Raw genomic sequence first — 17,553 nt, 5'->3', positions numbered from 1 at the left:
ATCATTACTTCTTCAAGCACCCAGGTCTGAATGCCTCTTGTGCTACAGAGAGTCTCACACTAGAGAAAGCTATGGACAGAATTTCCTTACTGTAACTCTGAAGTTCTTATTGGCTGGAGTTGTAGGCCAGACCTCGTTCCCTCTGTTTCCCGTTAAAGATCCTCACAGATGTAAAAATGAAGGAACTGTATCAAACCTCGGCAATTCGCGGTTCATTTTAAGATGTTTGCTAACCACGGAAACTGCACACAGGGCTAGTTGTCCTTTTGGAATACTCTACTAAGGCTGTGAAACTACAGGAGATGGAATTGTAATAGGCCAGCTGGGCTAAAAGGATTTCCCATATTGGAATAACTGAAATGGAACATGGCTTTGTTCTTACATGCCCCGGGGTTATGTGTTCTTGGGTTATGCTATTGGTAAGAACTGCTAAGCAGAGCAAGACTTTTAGATATTACTACTGAAAACACAATTCCCCCTGTTAAAACTGGATGGTGAATACATCTAGTGATAATTTAGCTGAAAGGAAAGCTCATGTTTGCAGCTATTCCTTCCTTCCCTTTCAATATCGGGGGGGGGGGGGGGGAGGGGGGGAAGGATATTCTTAAAAAATCTTGAAGAACTTTACATTTCAATAAATGGGGTGTAATTTCAGATCTGAACCAAGTGGGCAGCTGTAATTGCTCAATAAATACAACTGACTGATTGATTGATCACCAAGACGACAACACACAGAACCTACCTTTTGCTCTCAACTCACAACACACTCAATTCCTGGCTGACCTTCCAAAAAACTGCCAGAAACACAAAGATCTTCATGTTAGCTGCTTTTCTCCAAACAAGTTTGACAACTCTGTTACTAGGAAGTCTGCCCTTTGTCCAAATGACCAAAACCCCTGAATTCCCTAGGAATCCCTTGGATTTTCTGACAGTGAGAAATATTAAACTTTTTGGCAAAACTAGCCCCTCACCCTGTAGTTGTTTTCTGCTTTCTGGATACCTTTATGTTCTAATCAATTTATCCAGCACCTGCTGTGCAGAAATGTGAAAAAGGTGTGGGATTGATTTCTTGTTACCACCACCATGTTGTAGTTCCACCTTCGGGGGCGTTTCTGTGGACTACAGTCACCGATCCATTTCTCAGTTCTCATGGGTTTCCAGGGAGGTTGGGAACATAATCTTGAATGCGTCGACTGGGCCGCTGTTGAAAAGAAGGCGGCTGCCACACGGGTCACTCAGGTGGCAAAATGGAACCTTGAAGCCTGAAACCTGAGGAAACGTGCATTGGGTCATCTATCACCTATACTGAGGGGAACAGGCCAGTTGGCTGGAACAAACCGTAAGCCTGTTGTGGTCAGGGAACGTATCGACCTACTCTGTTACACTGTAGTCTCCCAAGTGCTCGGAACAGTGCTCAGCCTACAGTAAGCACTCAATAGATATGATCGTCTGATTGATTACAACTGACGGGGGAAACAGCGTGGCTTAGTGGACAGAGCACGGTCCTGGGAGTCAGAAAGACCTGAGTTCTAATCCGGGCTCCGCCATATATATGCAGTGTGACCTTAGGCACGTTAGTTAACTTCTCTGTACCTGTTACCTCATTTGTAAAATGGGGATTAAGAGTGTGAGTCCCATCTGGGACAAGGACTGTGTCCAACAGTGCTTGGCACATAGCAAGCGCTTAACAACTACCTTAATTATTATCTATGGATTACAAGGTCCCGGTCGGGCTGGCTGTGGGGGTTTGTGCTAGCCGTCCCAATCAGCAACTCCTGCTATAGGCTATCTCTTTGGAGACAGCAGCTGCACCCCACCCACCCCATCTTACTCTACCCCAAGATCCAGGTATCTTCTTCAGTGGCTGATTCCCTGCAGCCAAAGTCTTTCCGTTTTTCCCTGTAGCCATCACCACTCCCACTCTCCTCCCTCCAAGCTGAACACCTGCTCATCTCTAGGACAGGAAGGAGGGCAGTGGGGTGGTGGAGGCTGTGGCAATCCAGGTGCAATGATTTTTTTCCCTTTATTTTTCAGCCCTGAGTGACAGAGCAGGAGAAAGTAATGGAGTTCAGGGGAGGAAATAGGAGAGCAATTTAGACAAATGGGGATGGGGCAATGGGAGAATGACAGGAGAAATTCTATGGTGAGAGTTTGTTTTAAAAGAAAAGACAAGAAAGCAAAACTGACAAGAAGGTACTAGGAAAAGCCCCACAAAAATCTTATTCATCTACACAGATCTTTTACTGTATATTTGAGATATCTGTCATGAATTTAAAACATGGAAACTACATTAACATTTATTCTTAAAATCCTGAAGAGATTTATTTTCCTCTGTATTACTTCCTCTGTAAACACAGCTTATTAAAGCTTTTCTAAAGTTTACCATCCCCTTACTACTCCAAATCCTCACATCTGAGGGGAAGTTTCCACCTATTCATAAGAATTTCTTGTTTTATATTTAATCTACTAGATTGTATGCTTCTTGAACACTGAAATTATGTCCACCCACTCTATTGTACTCTCCTAAATGCTTAGTGCAGTGCTCTACATACAGTAAATGCTCAGTAAATACGCCCATTTTTGATGAACCCTTTTTTAGGAGCTAAAATGCATTAAATACAGATGAACAAATCCACATCTCCTCCCCTGTTCTCTCTCCCTCCCTTCAGACTCGTATCTCCTCCTGCCTCCAGGACGTCTCCACCTGGATGTCTGTCTGCCACCTAAAACTCAACATGGCCAAAACTGAGCTCCTTATCTTCCCTCCCAAGCCCTGTCCTCTTCCTGACTTCCCTATCACTGTGGATGGTACGACCATCCTTCCCGTCTCTCAAGCCCGCAACCTTGGTGCCATCCTTGACTCAGCTCTCTCATTTACCCGACACATCCAATCCGTCACCAATGCCTTTAAAATATCGCCAAGATCTGCCCTTTCCTCACCATCCAAACAGCTATCTTACTGGTACCAGCTCTCATAATATCCCGACTGGATTATTTTGTCAGCCTTCTTCTGATCTCCTTTCCTCCTGTCTCTCCCCGCTCCAGTCTATTCTTCATTGTGCTGCCCGGATCATCTTCCTGCAGAAACAATCTAGGCATGTCACTCCCCTCCTTAAAATCCTCCAGTGGTTGCCTATCAACCTCCACAAGAAACAAAACTTTCTCATTCTGGGCTTCAAGGCTCTCCATCACCTTGCCCCCTCCTACCTCTCCTCCCTTCTCTCTGTCTACTGCCCACCCCACACGGTCTGCTCCTCTGCCACTCACCTCCTCACCATCCCCCGTTCACGCCTGTCCCACCGTCGACCCCTGCCCCACGTCCTACCGCTGTCTTGGAATGCCCTCCCTCCTCACCTCCACCAAACTCTCTTCCCCTCTTCAAAGCCCTACTGAGAGCTCACCTCCTCCAAGAGACCTACTCAGACTGAGCTTCCCCTTTCCCCTCTTTCCCTCTGCTCCTCCCCCTCCCCTCAGCACTGTGCTCATTTGTATATATTTTTATTACCCTATTTATTTTGTTAATGAGGTGTACATCCCCTTGATTCTATTTATCGTGATTAAGTTGTCTTGTTTTTGTCTGTCTGCCTCCCCCGATTAGACTGTAAGCCCGTCAATGGGCAGGGATTGTCTCTATCTGTTGCTGAATTGTACATTCCAAGTGCTTAGTACAGTGCTCTGCACATAGTAAGTGCTCAATAAATACTATTGAATGAATGAATGAACTAATTTTCCTCCCATTTTCTGTCCTGAAGTTTCACCTGGTTGAAGATGCAAATATTTAAATTCTTTAACTATGGGGAGCAGGTGGAGGAACCCTAATTGTGAAGCAACCATCAAGCCATCTGGCTGTAATTGCATTTAGTACTGCCTATGAATTTTTGATGCATTTTTAAAAGACTGCTTTTATTACATTTGAAGAAACCTCTATTTTTCAAAAGACCACTGAATGAACACCGAGAACTGACTGGACTAAAGAAGGAAACTGCATGTCAAAAAAAAACCAACAACAAAAAACTCAACAACCATAAACCAAAAAAACAGCACCGGAGTATTTTCGAATGTTTCTGCAAACAGGTTACTTGATTTCTAAAAGGCAATTCAATAATCTTTGTACTTGGTAACAAATAAAATATTTTTTCTCTTTGTTGTATTAGTCTTACTCTTCACAACTGTAGTTGAAGGCTTGGGAGCACTGTCTCCTGGAAAACAATCACAAACCAAACCAAGTTTTCATCCTATTCTCTTCCTACAATGGGAATGAGTATGACAATGGACATATTTTGACTGGACTGGCAGAAAATGCCAGTTTTAGATTGTGAGCTTGTGAGCAAGGACTGTCACTCTTTTTTGCTGTATTGTACCTTCCCAATAGGACAGTGCACACAGTAAGCGCTTAATAAATATGACTGAATGAACAAATGAACGAAAGTTAGCTAAGCCTCTAGGAAAAGAGCATTCACAAATTACCAGGTCTACAAGCATTCTATTTTGCTGACAATATTTACATAAGTTCCACCCACATTTGCCAAAGTCGTTTCTTTTTCTTCCAATCATTCTGGGGCCAGGAGAAATCAAACTCCTGTCTACAGCAACTACATCTGTTTCCCCTTGCAAACACAGATTCTTTCAAAAACCAGGATAGAAGGGATTAACAGAAATAGGATATTCAATTTATAGTGAGCCTGCTGCCTAATTTCCTCAGCAGACTCTGGGCAAGGGAACTTATGCTGATTATCATACAATAGTCCTCAATTTTGCCGGTGTATCACACCAAATAATTCGGTCACTATAACATAGATTTTAAAGACATTTTCCTACAACTTCATTTTTTATCATCTTTTGATGTCCTCAGTACCAGTTAATTTCATGTTGTTAGCCTGCGTGATATTACTTAGCAGCTACAGATTCATGATTTATGTACAAACACCCCGCATGACAGCTTTTATTTAATGATAGAGCTTACATTCAGCAGAAAACCTATAGTTCTATCCATCACTGCAGACACACAGAACATTCGGTGGTCATTTTTTGCCAACGTGGTTGACAGTTCTTAATCACTCAATCCATTTTAAAATGAGAAGCAGTTTAAGGATGAATTTTTGCTGGCCAACAATTGTTTTTGTAGTGTCTTCCCATACAAAAGTTTGGGCCCTGACCTAATATTGGAAGCAGCGTGGCTCAGTGGAAAGAGTCCGGGCTTGGGAGTAAGAGGTCATGGGTTCAATACCCGGCTCTGCCACTTGTCAGCTGTGTGACTGTGGGCAAGTCACTTAACTTCTCTGTGCCTCAGTTCCCTCATCTGTAAAATGCGGATTAAGATTGTGAGCCTCACGTGGGACAACCTGATGACCCTGTATCTACCCCAGTGCTTAGAACAGTGCACTGCACATAGTAAGCGCTTAACAAATACCAACATTATTAATATTGGTAGAAATTGCTGGCCGACAGGCCCAACATTTTTGAAGCTTCGTATTCCATAACCAGCCTTCGAGCCCTCTAGACTGTGAGCTCGTTGTGGGCAAGAATGCAGCTGTCTGTTGTTACACTGTACTCTCCCAAGCGCTTAATACAGTGCTTTGCACACAGTGAGTGCTCAATAAATACAAGTGAAAGCATGAATAAAAGCCCATAAGTGCTTTTGCCTGGAGGAGACAGACAGCATTTCAGGTCTTTCCTCTTCCCTGCCTTGTCTCTTCACTGGCACCTTGCATGGTCCCACAGTATTACCCACACCCCGGGCAGGCTGGAAGTGGAGATAGGGAGCAGCCAGGCAGCAGCCAGGAACTAGAAAAGCTCCTAGAACAACTTGCAGCCCACAGGAGAAGCAGCATAGCCTAGAGTTAAGAGCACAGGTCTTGGAGTCAGAGTAACTGCACTGGAATTCTGGCTCTGTTTGCTGTGTGACCTTGAGTAAGTCACTTGAGTTCTCTATGCCTCAGTTTCCACAACTGGAAAATGGGGATTCAAGACCTGTTCTCTCTCCTACTTAGACTGTGAGCCATATGCGGGACAGGAACTGTGTCTGACCTAATTGACCTGTGCCTATCCCAGGGCTTAGAACAGTGTTTGACACATAGTAAGCACTTAACAAATACCATAATAAAGGAGAGTACAATCTCAAAGCAAAAATATTCTTCCTGAAAAACCTCACCCTGAATATGACTCTACTCTTGCACTGAAGCACCTGTATGACATTCCCTTAATGTTAATTGGTTAGTCATGTATCACTTGTGTTGTCAATTAACCTTGGGATTCCAATAATTTTTATGAATTTGCTAGTTATAGGTTAGTTTTATAAATTAAAAACTATCACCGGGAAGCACATTTAGGTTTTGTTTTACCTTGCCTAGAATGAAATTGGGCTGATTTTAGTTTCAAGCTTTTTCCTAACAGATGTTCATATTCTGAGATACGGGAATTAGTATTTAATATTCTCTTTGCTTCTGCTGTCTTGGCACATTTTGAAATTTCACATGTGAATGGCAAAAATGAGTTGGGAGTATGTAAGTCAACAGCATTTATGAATGAGGAAGAATACAAACCATGGGGAACAATTTCTGAATTATCAGACATGTTGGAAAACGTTCTGTTGGAAAAGATACATTCTCCACACCCCCTAGTACCATCTGGGAACAAGAGATACCAACAGCTGCACAAGTTGTCCTTAACTGGGATATAAACTGTGAAGACAGAATCAGCCTTAGTTTGCTGAAATCTCCTTGGATGAAGTGTAAGAATTCTACAAGGATCAATGTCCTAAAATGCCTTTTGGCTTACGTCTTACCACTCCTCAAAAATCTCTACTGGCTTCCCGTCTCCCTTCGCAACAAACAGAAATTCCTTACCGTTGGCTTTAAAGCACTCAATCACCTTGCCCCTCCTACTCTACATCTCTATGATTTCCTCCTACAACCCAGCCCACTCACTTCCCTTGTCTAATGGCAACCTCCACACTGTACCTCGATCTTGTCTATCTCGCCACCAACCCCTTACCTAGATTCTGGCCTGCAATTCTGTCTCCCTTCATGTCTGACAGACGACCACTCTACCCACCTTCAAAGCTTTATTTAAAGCCCATCTCCTCCAAGACGTCTTCCCTGACTACGCTCTCATTTCCTCTTCTCTCACTCCCTTCTACGTTGCCCTTAAACTTGGATTTGCACCCTTTATTCACCACACCCTCCGCCTCACGATGCTCATGGGCACCTCCGTAATTTATTTATATTAGTGATTAGAGAGTCACCTCCTCTAGACTTCAAGCAGGGTACATGTCTACCAACTGTTTTGTTGTACTTTCCCAAGCACTTAGTCCAGTGCTCTGCACATAGTAAGCACACCATAAATATGATTGACTGATTGTATGCCCCAGAACAAAAAAGTCTGGGAAGTCTGCTTCGGTTGTTGAGGTCAAGCTTCTTCTAAATGCATTTTTCAGCTCCCCTGGGACAACCTCTAATATCCTGTACAAATAATACCACCAGAAGGGCAGGGTCAATAGCATTCATTTTTTGTTTTTACTCATGATAGTTCTTAAAGAGTCAATTCCTTGTAGGTAATCTCTTATTTGAAGAAGGCCATAGTATCATTAAGATGCAGCAATAAGAGTTCATTTTTAAACCACAAACCTTGGGGAATTATAAGTATTTAACTTCGAACTTCAGGAAAGACTCATTTTTAATAAGAGAGACATGCAACTCCTGCCTGTAAGCTCATTCTCTAGACTGTAGGCTCATTATGGGCAGAGACGGGTCTGCTAATTTTCTTGCATTCTCCCAAACATTTAGAACAGTGTTCTCCATATAGTAAGCACTGAATAAATGCCACTGATTGATTGATATGATAAAAACCACTTCTGACCCAATTTTCTCTTTTGAACAGGAATGATCATACTTCCAGAACCAGTTTTGTACTTACTGGAAAGGACGGTAGTGAGGAAAATATAGTCGGAAAAAGAGATGAGTCCGCATTCTCCAAGTGTGTAAAATATGCTGCCTTCATCAGCAAACTTCTCTCGTTCCTGCGATATCTTCTATTAAACATAGCAATCCCCCAAAATAGAAAGAGAACATAAATGAATTAGATCCTAAACACGAGATAAAAATACATTATTCATATGTCTGCCTAAAGCTGTTTCTCGTAAGCACTCCCTTCCTTCAGTATTTTTCTAAGTCAATGGATCCTTTACAGGCTTTTAGGCCATCAAATGACAGTTTTGAGAACACCCCTTTCCAGTTTCAATGCGGTCTAAAGAATAATTAGAAAATTATTTTAAACACATCATTTGGCAGAGAGCAGTATTTTGACCACAGATTTTTTTTTTTAACAGCCCACCCTCACTCACACATAGTACCTACTTGTAAAATGAATGAAATTAGCAGTTTTTAATCATCAGTGTACATATTTAATAAAAACAGGTGAATAGTTGAGTGGCCATTTCCAAACCTGGCACAGGCACAGAAAAAAAAATTCTTGGGTTATATGTGTTTTCATATTTGACATGAAATGCCCAGAGGAAAGTCTCTTTTGAAGATGATATCAATATGAAAGTTATTGGGCTCTTGGAAGGGAAATCGCAAATGGCACTTGGGGAATGTTGCCTTTAATCTTCATTGCTTTTCTTTCATCAAGCGCTTTAAGTACAGTGCTCTGCACACAGTAAGTGCTCGATAGGGATGATTGATTGATGGAACTTGGTTTATTTCAAGGATTTTAAAACACAGTCTCTTAAAATATGCCTGTAAAAAGGAGTGTCTGAAGAGAATAGTCAATACTTCAAAACCTTCCTGCGTTATGTTAATGACTAACTTTGTTGAAGAATTTAAACACATTCCTGTGCAATAACCTTCTGATTTCTTTGCCAAGGTGAAAACGATTTGATGACCTTCTAATACTGAAAAGGATCCATCCCAGAGTTAGATTGAATGCTGAACTTCTTAAGCACCCGGCCACTTGAAGATAGTCAAAAACATCATCAATAGGGATAGAAAATTAACAGTGTTAAAAATGAAGCGCAATTTAAGTGAAATCATGCAAGCACAGAAGCACAGCTCAATACAAGCCATAATTTAGAAAGAGTATCCAGAAACAAAACTAATCCACGCCACTGCATCAGGGAAAGCCAAAAAGCTGTCCCAATGGGTTACCTCTGTCTAGTAGACATCCCATCATATACGGGAGAAAAGAAAGAAAAGTAGTTAACCAATGAGAATAAAACACACGAAGCATTAATATATCACTGGGCTCAGTTATGCTTGCAAAAGGGAAGGCAGATTTGGAGCACTTTCAGCACAGAAGGATCTCATTATTAAGCCATTCTGACAACAACACTGCTTAGAATCCCTGCAAATCAGAAAGATTCTTAGTCAGTGAACTCCATCAAGGGCAGGTGTTCTCAATTGACTCATCGGGACAGATGTGTCTTACCTGACAGTGGCCTGGAAATTAATTATTTTTAATTGACAACAACAATTTCACCTGTCAACTTGAAAGGGGGGAACAATCCCCTGAAAATCCTAATTAAGCTAAACTTCATTCGACTCATTTCTTTCAGGAAAATCAACAGGAGAGATTCAGAAAAAGAAGGAAATAGAATGGGGTTTCAAACTATGAAGTATCTTTGGGATGTTTCCGATTTTGGTTTTTCAAGATAGTATAATTGGATAAAACTATTCAAACACTTTAATACTGTAAAAGAGTCGGAAAAAACAAACCGATATACTGGGAGAAAATAATTTAAGCAAGCACCCATCAGGCACTAAAGGAGATGTTGTACATTAAGAACAAAAATGCAATAATTTAATTATTTATCTACAGCATTCAGAATCTGAGCATACCACCGACATCACCTCGGGAATAATGAGGACAAGAACTATCCTTTTTTTATATATATACAGACAGAAAATCTCAGAGGTTGAGTAAAATGGGAGACAGAAGAAAGAGCCCTGCCTAATAATATCTCAATAAAAATTCTCAGGCAAGTTAGTAGAAACCCTGAGAGGAAAAAACTATTGCCTACAACAGCTATTTCAGACTTTTAACTCCCTGTCCCCGGAATAACCTAGTGATATCTTAATTTTGCCCAAGAATCTGATGACAGAAGCGAACAAAATGCAAGCCTTGTTTCTACCATCTCTTGACAATGGAAAATTTATATGTGCAATTTACTACTTCTTGAGTTTTCCATAACTGCCTCCCCCCGCCATGTTCATTTTGTTCTAAGTAAAACATTACATTTTTTAACTGCCAGTACCCCTAATTTCTAAGCAACTACTCGACATTGTTTTGGCCAGGAAGAGTGACCTCTCTCTTTTATTTTCATTTATTAATTATAAGCTCCTTCTGCTTTCCTCTTCATGAAACCTAATGAAGGATATGATCATTGACATTTAAGAAGACAAATTTAGGGTGCTGAATTTCAGATCTCTCAAAATTAAATCATAAATTATATAAGTGATAAATTCTAAGTGCTTGCTCTATACAGAGCACTGTGCTATGCACTTGGGAGAGCAAAACATAACAGAGTTGATAGATATGTTCCCTGCCCACAAGGAGCTTACAGTCAAGTGAGGGAGAGACATTAAAATAAATTACAGCTATATAAGTGCGTTGGGGCTAAGAGTGAATAACAAGTGCTTAAAGGGTACAAATTCAAGTGCAAGGGTGACACAGAAAGGAGAGAGTGGAGGAAATCGGTGGTTAGTCGGGGATGGCCTCTTGGAGATGTGATTTTAATATGGCTCGGTCTGTCAGAAGTGATGGAAGAGGCAGTTTCAGGCTAGAGGCAGGATGTGGGCAAAGGGTCAGCGGTAATACAGACAAAATCGAGGTACAGTGAGTAAGTCGGCATTAGAGGAGCCAAGTGAGTAGGCTGGGTTGTAGGAAGAAATCAGAGAGGTGTAAGGTAAAATGAGGCAAAGTGATTAAGTGCTTTAAAGCCAATGGTGAGGAGTTCCTGTATGATGCAAAGGTGGCTGGGCAATCATTAGGAAACCATGGACTGAACAATTTTTGAAAAATTATCTGGTCAGTAGCGGGAAGTACAGTATTATTTCTCATTTCTTTAAAAAAAATATCTGAAATAGAACATTTTAATTCATTACTATGCTAGAAAGGTTGATTTTCACAAACATGAATGAAACGGTTTATACCAACTGGTGAAAACCAATCATTATAGTTTTAATTTTGGATGATTCTATTTGATATATCTATGTTTTAATCCACAGACAAATCATTTCTCCCAAAAGAGAGTATGCTTTGGTTGTGTTGGGTTCTTAGTAAAGGATGCAACTTTACATATTACACCTCAAAGACTAAATGAGAAATTGTGAGGCTCAAGACTTTCACCAAGATAGACTTTCCTTCTTAGGGACCAGGAAATTATTTTCCCTAACTCCTGAGATTTTAGTGAGTACCCTGAAGTGGTCATCTGGCCACTTATTTGACTTACTTATTCTAACTCCTCTCTTCTAATTAAAAAAAAACCCATACAACTACTTAATTTTGGATACTAGGACTGCCAAAGACTTATTGATCTGATGTGAAAATAATTTTGTGATTCCTATATATCTGGAGAAAGAAATCATGGATAATAAACCTCAAGACTCCTTATCTTGTGTCACCACAAAAGTTTACAAATACTTAATCTGATATCAGAAAGGCAGGGTAGTCACAAGGTCGATTAAACTGGGTAATGACACCTGTAATTTAAAAGGCGTGTTGACACCATCGAATTCATTTTCAGTCCCTTCACAGCTAGAAATCAGTTCTAATAGCCCTGACAGGACTGAAAAACATATTTCTTCCAGCCTCTTTTGGATTTTGGGTTACTTCTTATCTGGGCTTGATTTGTCACAGATTGCTTTGTCGGATCAACTAACTATGCCATAGGGAAATTAATAAAAACATAACTATCAGTCTGATAATGGATATAATGGGCTTTTGAAAAAGTAAGATGAGTTTAAATTGGGGGTGTGAGGGGTAGCCATTGTTCTCCCTCCCCTCAAATGAAATCATTTAATCAGTTTTTGAAGTCAAGGGTTGTAGATGATAACAATTGTGATGCAGATTCAGCATAATACTAAATGATCTCAGGGAGTACAAAAAAATAGTTTTGGAACTTCAAATACTGAGAAATTTATTGGATGTCAAAGGCAGAAAATCAATAAATAATTCTCTCTTTATTAAAATCCTCTTATCTGTAAGGTTTCTTTGGCTTCTAATCAATGCCAATACAACCTCATCAACCCTAAAATATTTACTATTTCAACATACACTATATTCTTTACAGCCTTTGAATTAATGATGGAAATAATGGCAAAATAAAAGCCAAAAAGAAATGATTCAACAAGTAAAGAATGAATGATTAGATGGAAATATTCTACACTCCATGTTAAAGAAAATAAGCCAATCATTACAAGCTCCTTGATAAATTACACATACAGCTTCAACTTCCAAATTACATTTCTAATCATTTTCTATTTAGAATGCCAGCAAAAATTCAGATAAGCCTCCACTCAAATGCTTGGCTCATTCTCAATTAAATTTAGTCCAAGCTTAAATGTTAACTCATTTTTTTCTGTTCCAAGTAAAGCCCATTTGAGTGGTTTGGAATACTAATTGGGAAGGGGGTGAGGGGGTCTCTACCAAGAGGTTCAGACTCTTCAGCAGACTAATGAAGAACAGTTTTACAAACTGGCTCTAACTTCACTAGGCTGATTAAAGAACATTTACATTTACTGATAAAAATAACTAAAATACCATAAAAAGTTCCATATTTAGAACAGGGACTTAGTAAAGGGAAATAATCACTCCCAAGACAAATAAAAGCAATTCTGATATATTAAAGAAAAAAAATCAAACCAATTTATGTTGGGATGTAAGTGAGACTTTGTATACACAGTAAAATAGTTTTCAAACTAAGATGGAGAAAATACTCAGAAATCTAAACAGCATTTCCAAAAGAAAGCGCATTAAGTCTCCCATTTCATTGCACAGAAACATTAATTTCAAGGACTCTACATGAGATGGTCTTTAAGCTTGGCAGGGTAAGGATTGTGAATGTAATAAAAAAGTAATTTATGGGGAGTTTAAGAAAATTAACATTTTTATTATTCCAGGATCTATTGAAATGAACTAGATGTAGGTTTTATTTATTTCAATTTTATTACACAGGTTGGCTTTACCTAAAGACAAGTACAAATTATACTTTCCCATTATGTCCCTGCTATTGAAATTGAGTGCAGAAAGCATACTGAAACCCAGACTAGGAACCAAAGACAGAGTTCTCATTGGACATTCATTTAGTGTTACATTTTGCCCTAGTTTTCAACTCTCCCATCAGTATGGATACAGAAGCAGATGCATTTTTGTCTGGTTAATCTATTTTTCATGGCTGAGCCTCCTTCTGCCAAATTCCATGGTGTCCAAAAATCACATGTACCTGGGAAGAGAACACAAAGGCTCTGGAATGTGTTCGTGTGTGCATGTGTGGTGGGAGGGGGGAATGGTGAGGTATAGAGAGGAGAGAGGGAGATCACCATACCCGGGAAAAACTAAGTCTGGGTACATTAAACTGGGAATAGAAAGACTTTCACAGAAGTGGCATCCACAGGACATCTTCACCAAGTGCTCTGCCCTGGCATAACGTGCAACCTCATGTGAATTTTGGAGTCATTGTCACTGTTGGCAAAAAATAGAAAGTAAGGGTCTACGGTAAATAAGCTGCAGGATCACGATCATGCTGTAAATACTGTTTACTGAAACTGGAGTGGTATGGGGTGGAACGTGTCTGCTAATTCTGTTTTATTGTGCTCTCCCAAAAGCTTAGTATGGTGCTCTGCACATATCAAGTGCTCAATAAATAAGACTGATTCTGGATTAATTTGGAAAAGGCCATTTGTATTTTTCAGATGAACACCAATCAGAGTTGAACCCTTCGACTTTTGCTGCCCTAATATGAACTTCGAATTCTGAGTAAAGGGTTCGGTATTGTCCCTGCCAGGTCTTCAGGGGACAAGTAGATAGATACAGAAGCAGCACTTTGGCTGCCTGAGCCTCTTAACCTACATGCTATTTTGGCAAAGAACATAAAGCTAAACTAATAAAGGATATAGCTTTGCAAATGAATTTATGATGTCATCCTTGTGTAATCAAAGCTACCTGTGAATTTTAATATTGGCAGTTAGTCCTAGTTATTTTGTGGCTTTTAAAAACCCCTTCTCCCTGAAGCACCATTTAGTTTACATTTCAAAAACAAATGAAATGAAACACATTCAATATGCTTCTTTCAATAGGAAGCAACTTTGACATATTGCAAATTGCCAGGTGGAAACCTAGGGAAGGAAAAAGTCAGCCAGTCATTTAATCCATGCAACTAATGCTTGTGCTTCAGAACTTGTTTGATGCACAAAAATATGCAAATATTCCAGAAAGTCTTTGATCTTAAGCCATCACTACATTTCCAGGTAGAAAAGGCTGCACAAATCCAACAGGTGGGGTTCCTCAATACTCAGAAAAAGGCTCTTGCTTTTAAGTATCTCGAGAGCTTTGTTCCCACAAATTTCCTCCTTTTCCCCCTGCCATTTAATCTTTTCCTACACTTTTAATGAAAAAAAACAAAAACTAAACAATACGGTGCAGCAAACTCTGGAAGGTGAATACTTAAGATCTTGCCAATGTCATCCTACATAAAAGCAATTCTCTTTTCAGTCCCAACTCCGACCACCTTTGGATCTCTGAATTTCTCTGAAAGCATATGCTCAAATTTTTTTTGTTTTTTTAACTAGGTGGTTGTACACGAAATGACTACAAACATCATTTTATAAACATACACACACAGTCCCTCCAACTTTGCCCCCCAATGGACATGTACAAACAGCTTTAATAATGGCAAAGATCTTTATTCTAGAAATAAATTAGGGGAAATTCATGATGCATAGCTGCTGCTATATATTTAACTTTAATAACAAAGGAGATGACAGATGCCTTATAAATGTAATTTAATTCTATCTCTTGGCACCCTTAAGTGGAATTATCCCCATTTTGCAGATAAAAACCAAGACTAAAGAAGATTAATTGATTTTCCCAAGTTAAAGGTCAAGACAGTGGCAGAAACAAATCTTGGGTTTCCAGGATACTTAACCATGTTGCATCAAAAACTCAAACTAAAGCTCTAGTTACAGAAGTTTCTGTAGTTCAGGTGATTCTATCTAATCAAACAAGGAACAATAGGAAAAATCACTTAGAGAGGTGGCTTGAAATCTGAAAGGTTTGGAAATTTAACTCAGACCCTTCCTTTTCCCTTTTCAAAGTTTACATTTGATTTTCTAAAATTTGTAGTTACGATTCTGTAGTTCCATATTTCTAGGCTCACAAAAGCCTGCTGTTTCTCTGTCAGCTAACTACAAATAGGAACCCAAGCCTTTGTCTTGTAAGAGCCCCTTGGACTGCAGAAACAGTTTCCGGATGTATTTTGAAAGCCAATTTGATGTGCAAAGCTGCTCTTTCTTCCCTTCTGAAAAGAGAAACAATATAACGAAAGAACGAAAGCCTTTCAAAATTAAGTTGGAATGGGCAGAAACATTTTGACAAGGATATCTCATTTTTTTAAATGGTATTTGTTAAGTGTTTACTAAGTGCCAGGAGCACCAGCCGTGGAGTGAGGGAGCAAACTCACATGCTTCAGCAGTTGAGTCTAGGACAGGTAGGGTGCTTAGGTCCCCATGAACTCCAATGGGACCTCAAGTTGGATGGACCCTCTCTTCCCTTGCAGGGCTTTGGCCCCCTAGACCCCGTCCCGCTTTTCAGACAGTAAACCCGGGTCTGTGGACCTTCTTGGCTGCCGAATTGGAGGTGGGGATGGGGAGGGGGTGTGTGAGGAGGAAGGATAGGGTTCAGAGGTCAGAGAGAAGAGAAATGAATGCTCTCCTCTCTCCTCTTCCCTTCCTCCCTTGTCTCCTCTCCACCTTTCCCCCCTCTTTCTCCCTTTTCTTTCCTTCTGCCTTTTGCTCTTTCCCTTCATTCTCCTTTCAATTTTTTTTGAGTGGTATTTATTGAGCTCTTACTACATGCCAACCACTGTACTAAGCGCTAGGGTTGATACAAGCTAATCAGGTTGGACACAGTCCATGTCCCACATGAAGCTCAAAGTCTTAATCCTCCTGAGGGAACTGAGGCATAGAGAAGTTGTGAGTTATCCATGTGGCACAGCTGGGATTAGAACGCAGGTCCTCTGACTCCCAGGCCTGTGCTCTTTCCACTAGGCCAGGCTGCTTTCCTTCTTTATTTCCTCTTCCCTTCTCTCTATTTTCTTTCCCTTCTCTTTCCCTTCATCTTTCCTATTGTGCCCTCCCCCATCCTCCAGCCCCTAGGCTAGTTACCTGTGAGAGATCAAAAGGCTGCCACTTGAGAGCTCTATTTGAACTGTCAAAGTGTAAAATTAACTCTAATCAATGGTGTTTTAAAAAACCATTCATTATTCAAATGCTCTAATCACAATCCCTGCACAAGTAGTGCATGGATTTCTAATGTTCAAATGCGGCACTTTTATAAACCAGTAGCTAAACTCAGAGAAGGACACTGTCACACACAAGGCATCACCAGTATAGTATTCTCTAAAAATGGGCTTGAAAAATGTGGGTTTCAACATTCCCAAAACAGACCATATTCACCAAATTAAATGTCCGCTTAGTCTTTCAAATCTTACTCTCTACATTCTTCAATGCTTTCCTTTGGATTTGTTTCACTTAAATCACCTTATGGTTGAAAAAAAAGGATTGATCTGGACTTCCTTAGATTTCCTTCTAATGGATCACATTATGAAAATTATTTGTTAAAAATATTCCTGTAGTAATTTGATAGGCATTGTAACCCAAATTCACGTAGTCTTAAGTAATCCACAACTGGGAGAGTTTTTAAGGACTTGTGTTTGAACCAAAAGATGTACCTCTCAAGTGTGGATTTTATATCTGCAAAACTCATATTTTGGGGGGAATGAATGTATGCTAGAGGGTCTATATAAATCTATGTGAGCCTTTTTTTAAATGGATCTGAAAAATTCATATTACAAAATTAAAAATGGACTTTTAAAAACATTTGGGCCCAATTTACTTTAGTTTGGCCAATGTTTTTTATATTAAGGCTCCTTAACTTGTTTTTGCCAAAATATCGGAGAACAGAAATTATTTTTGAACTTTCTGGTGACACAGTGAATTATAAATCTCATGAAAATGTTAACACTCATAAAGCATGGGCATGGAAACCTGTATTTCAAAACTGACAAACTGAACCACTGATGATTGAAAATTTATCAACATTAGATCTTAAAATCAGATGTTTAAAATGGTCCTACTATTTGAAGTTTAGACAGTACATCTACCTTACTTTGGAGTACATATTCTGGAAATTATCCTAAGAAAATTTTGATTATTATTTTCAAACCAATCAGAATTTGCAGGAAAACAAGTCACAGTATTCGCCAGTGGTGATATTCTGAGACTGGAAAGAGGCATTAAGAGACATATTTCTCCTAGCATTCCAATAAATATCCATTACCAT

General features: G+C 39.7%; 1 protein-coding gene across 6 annotated transcripts in view; it reads right to left on the bottom strand.

Moving 5' to 3' along the window:
• Positions 1–17,553, bottom strand: part of MICU1 (mitochondrial calcium uptake 1) — a 229,136-nt gene that overhangs the window by 103,247 nt on the left and 108,336 nt on the right. For 2 of the 6 annotated variants that reach the window (XM_029060404.2, XM_029060406.2), the window contains 2 exons: positions 9,144–9,149; positions 7,915–8,029 (listed from right to left, as the gene is read on the bottom strand). In XM_029060404.2, coding sequence (XP_028916237.1) covers positions 7,915–8,029; positions 9,144–9,149 — 121 coding nt within the window. The remainder of the gene's footprint in view (positions 1–7,914; positions 8,030–9,143; positions 9,150–17,553) is intronic. The other 4 variants (XM_029060405.2, XM_029060407.2, XM_029060408.2 and 1 more) reach the window with 3 other exon arrangements.

Source organism: Ornithorhynchus anatinus, chromosome 3 (assembly GCF_004115215.2).
Source record: "Ornithorhynchus anatinus isolate Pmale09 chromosome 3, mOrnAna1.pri.v4, whole genome shotgun sequence".
Lineage (NCBI taxonomy): Eukaryota > Metazoa > Chordata > Mammalia > Monotremata > Ornithorhynchidae > Ornithorhynchus > Ornithorhynchus anatinus.
This window is presented reverse-complemented; position numbering and strand designations above follow the sequence as displayed.